This window comes from Caloenas nicobarica, chromosome Z (genome assembly GCF_036013445.1).
Source record: "Caloenas nicobarica isolate bCalNic1 chromosome Z, bCalNic1.hap1, whole genome shotgun sequence".
In the NCBI taxonomy this organism is placed as follows: Eukaryota; Metazoa; Chordata; class Aves; order Columbiformes; family Columbidae; genus Caloenas; species Caloenas nicobarica.
This window is the reverse complement of record NC_088284.1, coordinates 11,416,198-11,430,110: the sequence shown is the minus strand read 5'-3', so window position 1 is coordinate 11,430,110 and position 13,913 is coordinate 11,416,198. Positions and strand designations below refer to the sequence as shown.

At 44.2% G+C, this 13,913-nt stretch overlaps 1 protein-coding gene across 2 annotated transcripts; it reads right to left on the bottom strand.

The window, feature by feature from the left end:
- Positions 1 to 723: 723 nt before the first annotated feature.
- On the bottom strand, positions 724 to 13,314 carry AK3 (adenylate kinase 3). 2 transcript variants are annotated; one of them, XR_010607886.1, is made up of 6 exons: positions 13,146 to 13,314; positions 7,956 to 8,075; positions 4,820 to 4,992; positions 2,432 to 2,550; positions 1,541 to 1,658; positions 989 to 1,077 (listed from the first exon to the last, which is right to left on the bottom strand). XR_010607886.1 is itself a non-coding variant. In XM_065657095.1 (5 exons), exons 1-5 carry the CDS (start codon positions 13,291 to 13,293, stop codon positions 954 to 956), a joined length of 684 nt encoding a protein of 227 aa, XP_065513167.1. In that variant the 5' UTR covers positions 13,294 to 13,314; the 3' UTR covers positions 724 to 953. The 2 variants fall into 2 exon arrangements, 1 of the variants encoding a protein (XP_065513167.1); XM_065657095.1 differs by lacking the exon at positions 1,541 to 1,658 and having other exon boundaries at positions 724 to 1,077.
- Positions 13,315 to 13,913: the final 599 nt, after the last annotated feature.

Genomic DNA, 13,913 nt, shown 5'->3' with positions numbered 1-13,913 from the left:
TGGTCAGAGACATGAATGAGTAGTATGAACTCATGAAAACCAGTCCAGTTGCTACAGTAAAACCTGCTACAGTAATACGACAAAATTAAGAATTTGACCACTGAAAATCCTGGCACTGACATCAATAAGCACGTTTTTTTTTTTTCAAAGACAGTAGAAAAGACACATTCACTAGTCAAGATCATCTAGCTACAGGTTTACCAGATTACAATTAATCTGGTTAGTATCTGCTGTCATTTTACTAATAAAGTCTTATACAGCTGCACAAAGACAGAGGCTTGACCAAATGTGTTATATAGCATTGAAACTTCATTTCTCATTCCTGGAAGATAGCTGCTCTGAGTGCTGAAATATAAACATAGTAATAAGGCCAATCATCCAAGCAAGTGTTATGGGTAATTTAAGACCAGCCAAATCAACTCCCATCTGTGCAAGCAAAGCTAAAAGAAGGTGACTTCCATGATACCAGCCTTATGTGTATGCCAGTTCTGGTCTGAAATGGCTCTTTGAAGAGCGGTGGTCATGGTTCCCCACAGCTTCTGGCTGGCCCCAACTAATCACACATTCAAGAAATGTGCTTTCATGTCCTTACCGTTGTTTCACGCTATATTCCGTGAGTGAGTAAATCCATCAATGTGCTTTGTATTCTGAAATGTGTTTCCTTCACCAATCAGTATTTGCAAATATAAATATTTTCTAAATAAGAGACACAAGAGCAGCTGCTTTTGTTATAGTCAGTTGCTATATTATAAAAATAACATATATTTAATGTAAAAAATTACAGCATTAAAGTGAGAACCAGAGACAACAGAGTTTTTTCGTAGTGTAAATTAAGGACAACATTAGACTTTAATTATTGATCAGTCTGGTGTAGATTGAGATAAATTCTTGATAGCTGAATCTCATGTAATCAGGTGTGAGCTATGACACATGAGCAGAAGGTAGACCTGTTTTCACCTGGGAGTGGCAGCATCTTTCTGGCTCACATCTGGCAACTTGGTTTGGAGGAAAGTATAGATATGTGGCCAGATCTTATTGGTTTCTGTTCCAGAGAAGGATTTCAATAACCCTTTTTTCCTAAGGAAGAAAAAGAAGAAAGCACAACAGTGGTCAAATTGCTTAATTGTTCCAGGATCTCCACCTCACCTCAAGATAGCCCTGGCAGGAGTGTGCGATTTAACACCAACAACAGCCGTAACATTGGGAATGCAGGCTGGACATGCATTACTCTGTTCCTCAAACAGTGAGCTGTTGGCCACATCAGTTCATAAAGCTGACAGCTGTCCACAGAGTACTTAATAACTGTGAAGGGTGAAAATAAGCAGCAATGCAGTTACGTAGCACATGTTACACAGCAGTCATCCAAACAACTGTGACTAACCCAGGGATTGTAAAGTTACACCTCAAGAAGCAAAGAAGGTGCATCAGGACAAGCAAGTGAACCAGACACAATCAAGTTATTCTGAATTAGCTCTAGCAGCTAGTTTTATCTGTAAAGTGTTGTTATTATCAGTCATAATAGCTTAGGCCTATGTCTTACTGTGGTGCTTTGAGGCATTTTCACTTCAGAAAGCTACCAAAGTCAGGAAAATCATTGTCAATCCAGAAAGGGTCCTTCTTTAAAACTTAACCACCCCAAAGATGGAGCTTCTAGTCTTCTGCTCAACAGTTTTGTTAGAGCATAATGAAGGGTGGTGGATATGGAGACAGAGGAAGGTCAGTCACTTCAGGGCATTGTCACAGAGTCTGATTTCTTTGTCTAGGCAAGATAAGACTACAAAGCTCTACATCGTGACCTCCTATTATCTATGTATTAGCAATGTGATATTTGCAGAGAAACTTAATGTGTAATTTTGGCTCTTAAAAGAACTAATAATTTGTTATCAGTCCACAGTGCGAATGGCAGTATTCTCAAATAGCCACTTATTTCTAAAGAGTCTTGCTGGCTCTGTCCATCACAGTCCTGTTCTTAGAAAAGCCACTTTTAAATCCTCATTAATAGTTTTTCTATTTGTGTATCACTTCGTGACATTTTGCCCTTGTTAGGAGGGCTTGTACTTGTAGATCCAGAAGAGAAAATACTGTTAAATCTTAAAAAAAAAAAAAAAAAATTAACTGTCTTTGTTACCTTACTAACCAGAGAGCTATGTTGCTCAGAACACTAATGTATTGAGTAATGTTTAGCGCTCTTTGTAAAGCCAAATATGGCAGCAGTGAAAGGCTCTTTTGCTAAGCAGGCTCCTGAAGAGGTTTCAACAGTGGAAAATGTACTCAATTTACTGGGTTGATTTCTTATTGAGTTGATGAAAGATCGACAGCTACTCATAACACATTCACTGTTGCAATATCTCTGTAACTGAAGAGATCTGTTGCTCGCTATGCTAACGTGGAAGAAATTTTAGACTGTGGAAGAACAGATTTTACTACTTACCGATAATATTCTAGAACAGGTTTTGTTTGTGCATCGTAAGCCTGAAGCCTCTTGGTAACCGTCTCTGGCTTATCATCATCACGCTGAACAAGTGGCTCTCTGGTAATATCATCAATGCCCTAATCATGGTTAAAAGCAAACACTGGTGTATGTTTCTTATTTCTGTTTGGTTTGTGTCATTTTATATTGTGGTCAGTTTCCAGTTGGTCAAGAAATGCTTATAAAGAGGAACACTACTGCCTGTATCTTATATGGAATATAAGATGTTGACTTTCCAGTAAAACAGTCCATCAGTTACAAATATTTTCTCAGTATTGGCAATGAACATCAGGTCATAGTAAATTGACTAATTTGTTCTCTGGAACATTTGTTGAATATGGGAAATACATAGACAAAGGCTTCATATATGAAGGAAAACAATATTGGTGGCAATATGTTCCAGCTAAAAGGAAAAAAGCAAGTGACCAACTGGACTTTTGTTTGACAATATGGAAATGGGGAAAGGAGTTAATGGCCCTTTAAATCACAAAATAGAAGAGTTATTATTTAGCAACAGCTGTACAAAAAAAATGACATAAAAGCCAGCTGAAGTTTTTCTAGGATTCAGTAAACAGTGGTAGGGACCAAATGTGTGAGCTATGACAGCTCCTACTTCACTACCCATTTCACCTCTAATTTACTGAAGTGCTTTAAGTGATTACAGAGCTTTTAAGCCTCGAAACAAGCAATGACTGAAGAAATTATTGACCACTGGCATATCTGATAAAGGACTAGCTAGTGGCATAAAAGGTTGGTTCCTTCTTAGGTGCTTTGAATCATTCTGCATCTAAGGACACAATAAGACCCACCACTCTTAGCTCCTTTATACATATTAATTAAATCCTCAAGAATTCTGATTTTCCCTAAAGACAAGTTTAATCTGACATTTGGAGCGGAAACATGAGTGATCGTCCAAGTACAAAGCCAATTAGACCACATTCTGGCTTGCATTCTGGCAGTCAGTTTCAGAAAATCAATAACCATCAATGTTCAGTAAGCTCCTCTGTTCATGAAAGTGTGAAGAAAATCTGCTCCAGAACATGTGTATCATATTAGAGATGGATTTGTATGGTCAAATTTACCTTGTCTACATAATACAATCATTTAAAACAGTCAAGTGTTTCTTTCCAGCATCTGTGCAGGCAGCCATACTAGTGCCTTCCTCGTACCTATCAAATACTGAGCCTTCAGCTTTGTGTTAACTCCAAAGTTACACTATCGAGTAAGTAAACATTTTGCAGTTCTATTAGGTAACAGAGACAAATGTATTTCAGCTGTTCAACTCCATTCCATAGTTCCACATAAATATTGCAATCTACTATGGTGTGATATGCCTGCTAATTAGTGGAAGGCAGAGTGGAGTGTTCCCAGTGGCAGAGCTATTGCAGCTGAAGCCTGCTCTTTGGTAGATCTGATAATTCTCTGTTGCAGCTTGCCTATATTCTTCTGGAATTAAAACTAACTGTGACTTAAACCACCACGTTTAAACACTACAAAGGCAGTGTTTCCAGTTGCTCACTTCAGTGCTCACCTGCTATTTCAGCTGGCCTCTTTTCCTGAAACACTGAAATCCCAGAACTACAAGGCCTGCTGTGCTTCCAATGTAACTTAATAGAGCTTCCAGGTGAAATGTGATGCTACCGCAGGTAAGTTATTTAGAGTTAAGAGTGAAATACAACTTCAACTGAGTTGCACTAAGGCTAATCTCAAGTTCCTCAAAAATCTGAAGATAACAATTTGCAACCATCATCTGCAAGTTTAATGTTCCTCTTTATGCTATCTCAATCCATAACCTCTGATCTGTTGAGAAGCTTCCCTGACTGGCAAGTTTCTACATCTAATTTTGCAATACGACAGAAATTGTAATGTAACTTGAAAATACCCATCCTGGTTAAATATAAACACAGGGAAACCATTAAGTAGATTCCTCTGACTGATGATTTGGTGTGCTGCTTAGATACAAAGTATGAGTCCTCTGGTACATTTAGGACTCTGCAGGCTGCAAACCTGGAGAACAGACCAAGACCAGGCTCAACTCCTATGCCAGCATGCAAGGTGGAGAGTATTCCAGATCAGAGAACAGCTTTAACAAGAGCTTACAAAACACCATGGTGTTTCATTCTGCAAGGGACAAACATATTGTCCTTCAGCTTGAGCTTCTACCAGGTCACTAATACACCTTCAGCAGCAGAGTGTTACCAGAAAGGTTCTGTGCTCTTAAGAGATTAAATTAGCCTTTTTCTTCTGAACTACTGTGTTTTGCAACAACATAAGCAAAGAATATTTTACTGCAGTTACCAAATGCAATGCAACATTTATTTAGTGTCAACACTGATGGGTATTGCTTACCTGCACTTTGGGAGGACTAAATTCAAGATTGTAGACTCTGCCACTAGCAGGGTGGATCCAGCGTGCTGTGAGACGACATTTTATGGTCTCAAATGGGACATCCAGGTCAATCACAGTGTCTATTTGACATTCTTTATCAAGGGCTTCTGCCTGAGCAACCGTTCTGGGGAAACCTTTTTAAAGGAAACAACTCCATAAAAATCCAGAGTTATAACGAGAATTACCTGGATACAGTCATTAGGGAAAATAATTATCAGACAAGAAAAAAGCATTGTCATACTGTAAAAGTTGAAGAGACACCATATTTTCCAAGTATTTTTCAGTGTGTCATGACACATAACTTGTTAAATGCCTCCCAGCTTCCATTTCCTCATTTCAGTTAATGATCTTCCCAAAAGCCTAACAAATGCAAAAAGACCACACACTCATATATAATACATACCGTGATACTGAATAAAAGCACTGTATACACATTTCAAACAATAAAAGCTCCAGGCAGTTCACTCAGAGGTCTGGAACAAACTAGAAACATTCGTGTAAGTCTGGCTTAAAGAGGTGACCGTTACAAACCTATTTTATTCTGTTGCAATAATCCCAATGTAACTACCAGAGGCAGTCTTGCATTAATTTTACATAAAAAGAGCAGCTTTAGAAAGAGTTCTGGAAAGTCTAGTGTATCAAACTATCCTCAGGGATGGTGACAGTAAGAACACTCAGGCTGAACAGGAATCTGTCACTTAAAGACACTGCATTTTGCCCCATGAACTCCATGGCTCCAGTAACATGCCTTCAGAGGCACATATTCCTCCTAGGGAAATCTAGTGGAACTTAAGAAGGTTGGGGAGGTGAGCGGCAAATAGAGAGCAAGAAAACCAAGGTGTCCACACAGAACTTAAAAACTGACCACAAGAACTTTAGTGGTCAAAGCTACTGCAGAACATGCTACTGCACCATGGATTCACTGGAATAATACTTCTACCCACAAAGCTCTTGCACAGCCTCCTGTTCTTCAGTAGCTTGAAATTTCCATCATGCTGTGCAAGTAAACTTCTCCATAAAGGCAAGTAGTGATAGGTACAAACTTAAGAAACTCTTCTTTGCATAATTTAGTTGATAAGTCCATTGCCTGAGTAAGAAACCAGCCAAAAACTAGCCTTGCAACAGAAAAAAATAGTATTTTATGGTCTTAAGGCTATTGTGTCTTGTCTAACATATCACAAAAGGAAAGAGTTGATTAATGCTTGCGCATTAAGTCTGATGCACCTGGTTTGCATCAGTCATCAACTGCCCTCATCATGTTTCTATCGTGTTCATACCATCTTGTGGAAGTGCTTCTCAATGTTAAGAGCAGAGGGAGAGCGAAGACTCCAGCACTGCTGTTCTTTCTTACTATTGACAAGCCAGTCAGCCACCTCACATCTTATGTTATGCAGCTGGAAAATGGGTTTGCTTTGGGACTTAGTAATGAGAAACTTCCTCAACAAATTAAAGTGCCTTTACAAAGGCATTTCATTTAAACTGAACCAGCGTTTGTGGTACACAGTATTCTCTTAATACATAAAAAATAAGCGATAAGATACGGTGAATTATTAACAATCCAAGAACGCAGAGAAAAGTGCCCTAATTATACAGCACATAAATCTAAGCAGTAATACCCACACACACACAACTCAGACTGCTACATCTGCTATGACTTGCAAAGCCACCAACCTATTGTAAGGCAGTGGAAATAGGTATTTGGCTAAGTGAGCATACAAGCAGCTCAGCAACTCTATTTAGTTTGACCTAGCTGACCTCAGCTGGTTGTTCTGAGTTGCAGTTATCATACTAAAGACTTTCTGGTTAATATATATTCAACAGAACAGTATTGTTCCTGCAGAGCTGATTATACCAGAGCTATCTCTATAATGTAATTTACTGAGTCTCATTACAAATGCTGATGCAAACAAAATTTCTGCTCCAAAAGTTTAAAGAAAGCCATTAAGATGCAGCAGAAGTTGATTTATCCTCTTCTAGTCTCCACGCCATCCTCCCGTAAGGAGTTGCCAGCGTGCCCAGCTATACTGGTACACATCCAGATCCACAAGGCTGGAACTGTATGTACACAGGACCTGGAACTAAAGAAAAAAAAATCTGCCGCTCTTTCTTTTATTGATTAGGTTTCATTGTGGTGTCCACTGTGGGAATTAAGCCTTTGTCTTCACTAAGGAGGAACGTAACTGTGACTAAAGCCACCAGAACAGATCACTGTACTGGAAACATAATAGAGCACTAAGGGACAGAGAACGCTGTGGATTTTTCACTCCAAATAAAATGCCACACCAACAACATTTTAGTTTTATCTACTGAGACACATTGTGACTAGAATCCAAAACCACACACATCCAGCCTAGACACTATCTTTGTGCTGCACATCCAACTGTACTCCCATGGGCTGGGGTAACAAGAGCCGCTCAGTTCATGAAGACAGTGGCAAATGCACTTTCTCTCTGCTGGGAATGCTGAAGCAACGAGCATATGCTGTAGAATTGCAGAACAATTCACCCAAGAGAAGAGAACAAAAGAGCAAGTGAAAGAGACCTTTCAGAGCACTGAAGCAGTGTTTGTGTTAGTGATTTATTACATACTGCACTGCTGCGGTACTTGCTTTCCATACTTATCTTGTTGCAACATCACATACCTACTTTTCTATTTAAGTAATTCCTCACCTCCCATTCTTCAAAAGTGTTCCATTCTCCAAGGAGTTTTAACAAGAAAGGACTTTAAAAAAAGAAAACTTCTCAATGCATATTTTAAAGGGGAAATAAAGGATAAGAATTACCAGAATTGTCAGTTTTGAAATGTTACTGCAGTGTTGAACCACCCTTTCCAATATGAATTAAACATCCCTGAAGGTGGGATGCATCCAAATTAAACACCCCTCTGAAGGTTGGATGCAGTCAAAGCATTTTACAGCCCAAGAAACTGGGGCAGACCAGCTGCTGAACGTTTGACAAGCTCGCAACAAGTACTGTCTAGTTACTACGACTCGAGGATGGCTACTGGAATGTAGCGACACAAAAGTGACTAAAGCACTCCACGCTTTCCAGTGCAGATTTTCTCTCCATATATAGCGATATCCAATATGCTAACTCACCGTCCAACAGCCAGTTGTACCGATCTAGACCTTTTAGCTCATTCAGCATGAGTCGTGTCATGATGTCATCTGGAATAAGCCGCCCTTGATCAATGTAGGACTTGGCAAGAATTCCAACTTCTGCGAAAGTAAAAGAAGTCACATTACACTATCTCTGACCTCCAGCAAGCAAAAAAAAGCCCACAAGCCTGCAAAAAAATTGTTTTGATCAGGACAGTGCAGCACAGTAAACTGTAAACAAGACAGATGGTGTGCTTGCTGAAATTCAAAACCAGGTGATCAGTTAGGATCTGCTCATGCAAATATGTATCAGATTAATTTGATCGGTCGGTAGTTCTACAGATGGCAAACGGACTTCAGCACACCTCTATCGCCACACCCTCAGAAAAATTTTACTCGTAATTATTTCAAATATTAGGTTCTGAAAATCAAGAGCGGCTATTAGGTAAAAGAGTCTTCAAAAGAAGAAATGCACAGAAGTTCACTAAGATATCAGCTTTAAGATTTCCTGCCAATAAAGTTATTTTCTCGGTTTAGTGGCTAGTTATTAACTTATGACTTTACTATGAAGAGAAATGCCTTTGGTGTTTAAGAGAGCAGTATGCAGTGGGACATGCTTGCCCGGTATGTGTTTTTACAGCTACTAGAGTTACAAGAGAATGTTTATAGATGTTGTAAACTAATTATGGGAGTGCGCAGGCACTATGATTTTCCCCTGGAACTGACTAACCTTTAAGAGCACTCATTTAGCCCACTGGGTCGCTAAAATGCCATCCACACATCACGGTTCCGGATATCGCGCCACGCTCCTGGCAGCAGCATGCACATCATGGGTACCGCCAGGGAGGAATTCGTCTGCCTGGTTTGTGTCCTGGGTGCAAGGTCTCCATGGCTTTCACTTATGAAACAATTACCCAATTATGTAAGTCACCCAGAATAGCAGCTAGATCAGTTTTACTGCAGATCTGCAGAAGCTTTTACTTGCAGCCAACTCAGATCTAGTTACAGTAAACTAAACAGAAAAGAAGATGAGAGGGACCGACTTACCAACACAAGATATAAGCACTTTTAGCAGAAAGCAATGAAGAATGCCAGTCCCTCACTTGATGCAGTACTGCAACGTGCAATAGTACAGAAGCCCTTCTTCAGACAAGGCAGCTGAAAAGCAATAGATGCCCTCAAGTAATGCAAACAGTAGCTTTGGTGCTGGGGTGGGGGGGCGCGGAAAGTAATAAAGGAAAATTTGCCATTATTCGGTGTTCACACCTACAGTCAGGCTTTGAAAAGTTTGAAGACCATTTAGAAATTGCCACTATGCACCTTAATCAGACTTCAAATAATCCTCAAAATGTGGGAGTCAGACTCTGGTGCCTGAGTCCTCCAGCACATCACAAACTGGAAAGAAGGTGAGAGCCTGCCTGGCTGCAAAGCATCCAGCTTTTCTCCATCTCCCTTCTGCAAGGTCAGCAAGTCGTACTTATTATTCTAGCACACTTTGAACTATACACCCTGCAAAATTAGGCTGGCAGGGGGAAGAAATTACATCTAGATAGTCTAACGTGTACTCGATGCTTCGATCTGTTACTGATTTACAGTGCAGCATTGCTGCAGCCACAGTGATCTCAGAGTTTGCGCAAGGCAAAGGTGACAGAGAATGGCACTAACGTACTTGGGGAAGACAGCTGAGTTTTTGGGCCCAGACAGGTTTAGAGTACAGCACGCTGTAAGGTCCTATTATTAGACCAACAGAGCTGGAAACATGTTACCTCTCTGTACAAACCCCGGGCTGTTCAGAAAGTCACTATTACAGAAGAAAAAATAGGCACAACTGTACCCATTGTTAGGACAAAAAGTTTGTATACTAGACCATAGCTGCTTTCCACCCTCCGCCCCCTCCGTTGTTGGGAGTTGGATTTCATGTGGTCTCGTTGCATTTATTTTGTTCCAGTTTGGGGTTTTTTTCAGCTTGAGTCTGAAACCACTACAGGCACGGCAATCTTTGGAATTAAAAGCAACACAGATTTCTTTCCTGTCTAGGTGATAACAGGTATCCACATTTCAAGGTTTTGCACGAGATTGGAATGCCCTAACCACATTAGAGCATACAAGCTCCAGCCATATTCAGACAACACGTTGCTTAGCACTAGAGAGGTGCTCCAAAAGCAGCACAACACAGTAATAACTGCAAATTGCTAAGGACACTCACATGTTCCACAGGACTTTTCAAAAAAGCCCATTTTTGCAAGGCAGCAAATACCAAAAATGGCACCGTATAACTATTGTTAACTATATTTACTTTTCCAACCATTTTAACTGCCCAACTTGCAGGACTCCGCTATTATAATCAAAATGCATAAACTCTTCAGAGCTCTCTTTAAGTTGCCTCTCAGTCCCCCTCCCTCCTTCAGTGTAATACTGATTCCTGCTATCTCAGTATTCATCTCAGATCCTTTGGAGACCATTTCTGCGATGAGTGGCTCACTTTCAATAAAATTAAAACAGAGCTTCATCTGGCTTAATTAGTGAACAAAAAACTCTGTAGCAGATTCCTGTAAGTTCTATGCTAGCTAATTCAAACTCCATCATCTCTCACAACCTCCACTAGCTTCTCCCCTCACATTCAGGGTTAAATGTGTCTGCTACACTTCGATTTCACATCTTGGTTGTGTTTCCCGTTCTCTCATCTGTCCAACCCACCTAGAACACTTCGCCAAATCCTTTTCTTTCCACTACTTCATGGCTCCCTCTCAAATCAAGCAATGGGATATTTCCACTTGCAATTTTCTCTTTTCACACATCCTTCAGCTTGATTCTGGTGCTCTTTGACCTTGCTTCCAAGACATTGAAAAAGCACAGAACCTGAAGTATTTAGTAAACAAAATATTTCCTTTATCTTCTGGAATGCCTTCCTTTCTCACTAGGTCTTACACCGAAAGTTCGTAACACCAACAATTTTGGTTTTGTGACCCTCTGTAAATAAAAACTGACGTGTGCAACCAAATGGACCAAGGAAGTATGTGATCAGATATGCCTGCAAAGTTGGTGCTCCTAGCAAATGTTTAACTTCTAGATATGAACCGCACTGAAGTCAGTCAACTCAGCCAAAGTCATTGTTCTTACAGAGCAAACAGATTTGTGTGAAAAGAGATGTGGAAATCCCATCGCAATTTATTTCATAATACAGATAATTTCTCACCTTCGAAGATGCTCAAAAGCTTCCAAAACCCAGACTGCGAGCTACCTAACCACAATACTGCAGTGACACTTACAAGTTAATGTAGTGCTCTGCAGCTTCAAAGTGCTGGAAATAACAATACTCTCACTTCATCACATGCAACCTGAAATGGTTCTTACAAGGTTTTCAATCTCACGATGAAGAAAAGCAGATGCAGAAGTCACGAGGGGACCCTCATCATTGCAAAAGTCTACTGGAGAGAGAGGCTGTGGCATCTGAACAGACAGCCAGAGGTCAAGCTACGACTATATCACAGGATCACAGAATGTCAGGGATTGGAAGGGACCTCAAAAGCAGGAACACCCAGATGAGGTTACACAGGAAGGTGTCCAGGCGGGTTTGAATGTCTCCAGAGAAGGAGACTCCACAACCTCCCTGGGCAGCCTGTTCCAGGCTCTGTCACCATCACTGTGAAGAAGTTTCTTCTCAAATTTAAGTGGAACCTCTTGTGTTCCAGCTTGAACCCATTACCCCTTGTCTTACTGTTGGTTGTCACCGAGAAGAGCCTGGCTCCATCCTCGTGACACCCACCCTTTATATATTTATGAACATTAAGGAGGTCGCCCCTCAGTCTCCTCCAAGCTCAAGAGCCCCAGCTCCCTCAGCCTTTCCTCATAAGGGAGATGCTCCACTCCCTTCAGCATCTTTGTTGCCCTGCGCTGGACTCTCTCCAGCAGTTCCCTGTCCTTCTTGAACTGAGGGGCCCAGAACTGGACACAATATTCCAGATGAGGTCTCACCAGGGCAGAGTAGAGGGGAAGGAGAACCTCTCTCGACCCACTAACCACCCCCCTTCTAATACACCCCAGGATGCCATTGGCCTTCCTGGCCACAAGGGCACAGTGCTGGCTCATGGTCATCCTGCTGTCCACCAGGACCCCCAGGTCCCTTTCCCCTACACTGCTCTCCAACAGGTCGTTCCCCAACCTATACTGGAACCCGGGGTTGTTCCTGCCCAGATGTAAGACTCTACACTTGCCCTTCTTATATTTCATTAAATTTTTCCCCACCCAACTCTCCAGCCTGTCCAGGTCTCTGGATGGCAGCACAGCCCTCTGGTGTGTCAGCCACTCCTCCCAGCTTGGTGTCATCAGCAAACTTGCTGACAGTGCACTCTAGTCCCTCACCCAAGTCATTGATGAATATATTGAATAATACTGGTCCCAGAACTGACCCTTGAGGCACTCCACTAGATACCGGCCTCCAACCAGACTCTGCCCCACTGACCGCGACTCTCTGGTGTATAATTCACATCTTTACTTAATACAAGAGACTCGGTGTGCAAACACAGGCCATGCTGAAACCTAAGCACAATATGAACTTGTTGTAATGTAGCAATAATATTAAAAGCACAAGGTAAGCAGCTGGAAAACTTTGCCCAGTGTTTCTGGAAAGCACCACTGGAGCTAGGCCTGCCAGCTCAGGACAAGGCCTTCTGATTTTGGAATAGCTGCTAATTCTAAGTGCCTAAAAAAGTCAGATTGCCCAGAACTCCTCTGCTCGCTCTCTTAAAAGCACAAACATTTTTTCCCTTTCAGAATCTTGCAGCTGGAAGACTATCAAACACATACAAAAAATGCCGGGTGCTTACGAAATGCAGCAAGACGAGGAACAATTAGGTGTTACAAAACCGCGAAGACGGGGTGAACCTCCGATACACCCCGCTCACGCTCAGAAAGAGGACGCCGGGTGGCAGCTTGCGGACCCGGGCGGCTGCAGCCCCGAGGCCCGCCCGGGTGGCCGCGGGCAGAGCTGCGTGGCACGGGGGAAGGCGCAGGGGTGGGACCGCGGAGCAGCGACCCCGCTGCAAGAAGCAGCCGGGGGCTTCCCGAACGGGGAGCGGCGGCGCGGAGAAGAGGCAGGCGCGGGGCGGGGGAAGGACGGCCGGCCCCCCGCCCCGGAGGAGCGGGGCCGTGTCACGCAGCCGCTTCCTGCCGGGCTGCCCCCGTTCCCACCTGTCTTCTTCTGCATGTTGTCCCTCAGCAGGTCGCCGCTGGAGAGGTGCTTCATCCCGAAGTGTTTGACAATCCGAGCGGAGATGGTGCCTTTCCCGGAGCCCGGGGGGCCCATGATGACGGCGCGCAGCACCGGCCGCACCACCATGCTGCCGCTGCGGGGCGCGGCCCGGGCGGAGCGGGGGGAGGAGCGGGGCGGGGAGGAGCGGGGCGGGGCGGGGAGGAGCGGGGCGGGGCCGGGAGGAGCGGGGCGGGGCCGGGAGGAGCGGGGCGGGGAGGAGCGGGGCGGGGCCGGGAGGAGCGGGGCGGGGCGGGGAGGAGCGGGGCGGGGCCGGGAGGAGCGGGGCGGGGCCGGGAGGAGCGGGGCGGGGCCGGGAGGAGCGGGGCGGGGCGGGGAGGAGCGGGGCGGAGCGGGGCGGGGCGGGGAGGAGCGCGGCCGGGAGGAGCGGGGCGAGGAGGAGCGGAGCGCAGCCGGGAAGAGCGGAACCGGGAGGAGCGCGGCCGGAAAAAGCGGGGCGGGGCCGGGAGGAGCGGAGCCGGGAGGAGCGGAGCGGGGCCAGGAGAAGCGGAGCCGGGAGGAGCGCAGCGGGGCCAGGAGAAGCGGAGGCGGGAGGAGCGCGGCCGGGAGGGGCGGGGCGGGGAGCAGCGGAGCGGAGGCGGGAGGAGCGGGACCGGGAGGAGCGGGGCGGAGCCGGGAGGAGCGCGGCCGGGCGCAGAGCAGCGCCGCCTTCCCGGGGAGCGCCGCTTCGGCCGCCCTCCGCAGGACCG

Excerpts from the sequence above, each read along its gene's own strand:
- AK3 (XM_065657095.1), bottom strand. The coding sequence starts at position 13,293 with ATGGTGGTGCGGCCGGTGCTGCGCGCCGTCATCATGGGCCCCCCGGGC. Across the intron at positions 4,993-7,955 it reads GTACAACTGGCTGTTGGACG|GTTTCCCCAGAACGGTTGCT; the intron begins GTGAGTTAGCAT and ends TCCTTTAAAAAG. Across the intron at positions 1,078-2,431 it reads CCTGTTCTAGAATATTATCG|GAAAAAAGGGTTATTGAAAT; the intron begins GTAAGTAGTAAA and ends TTTCTTCCTTAG.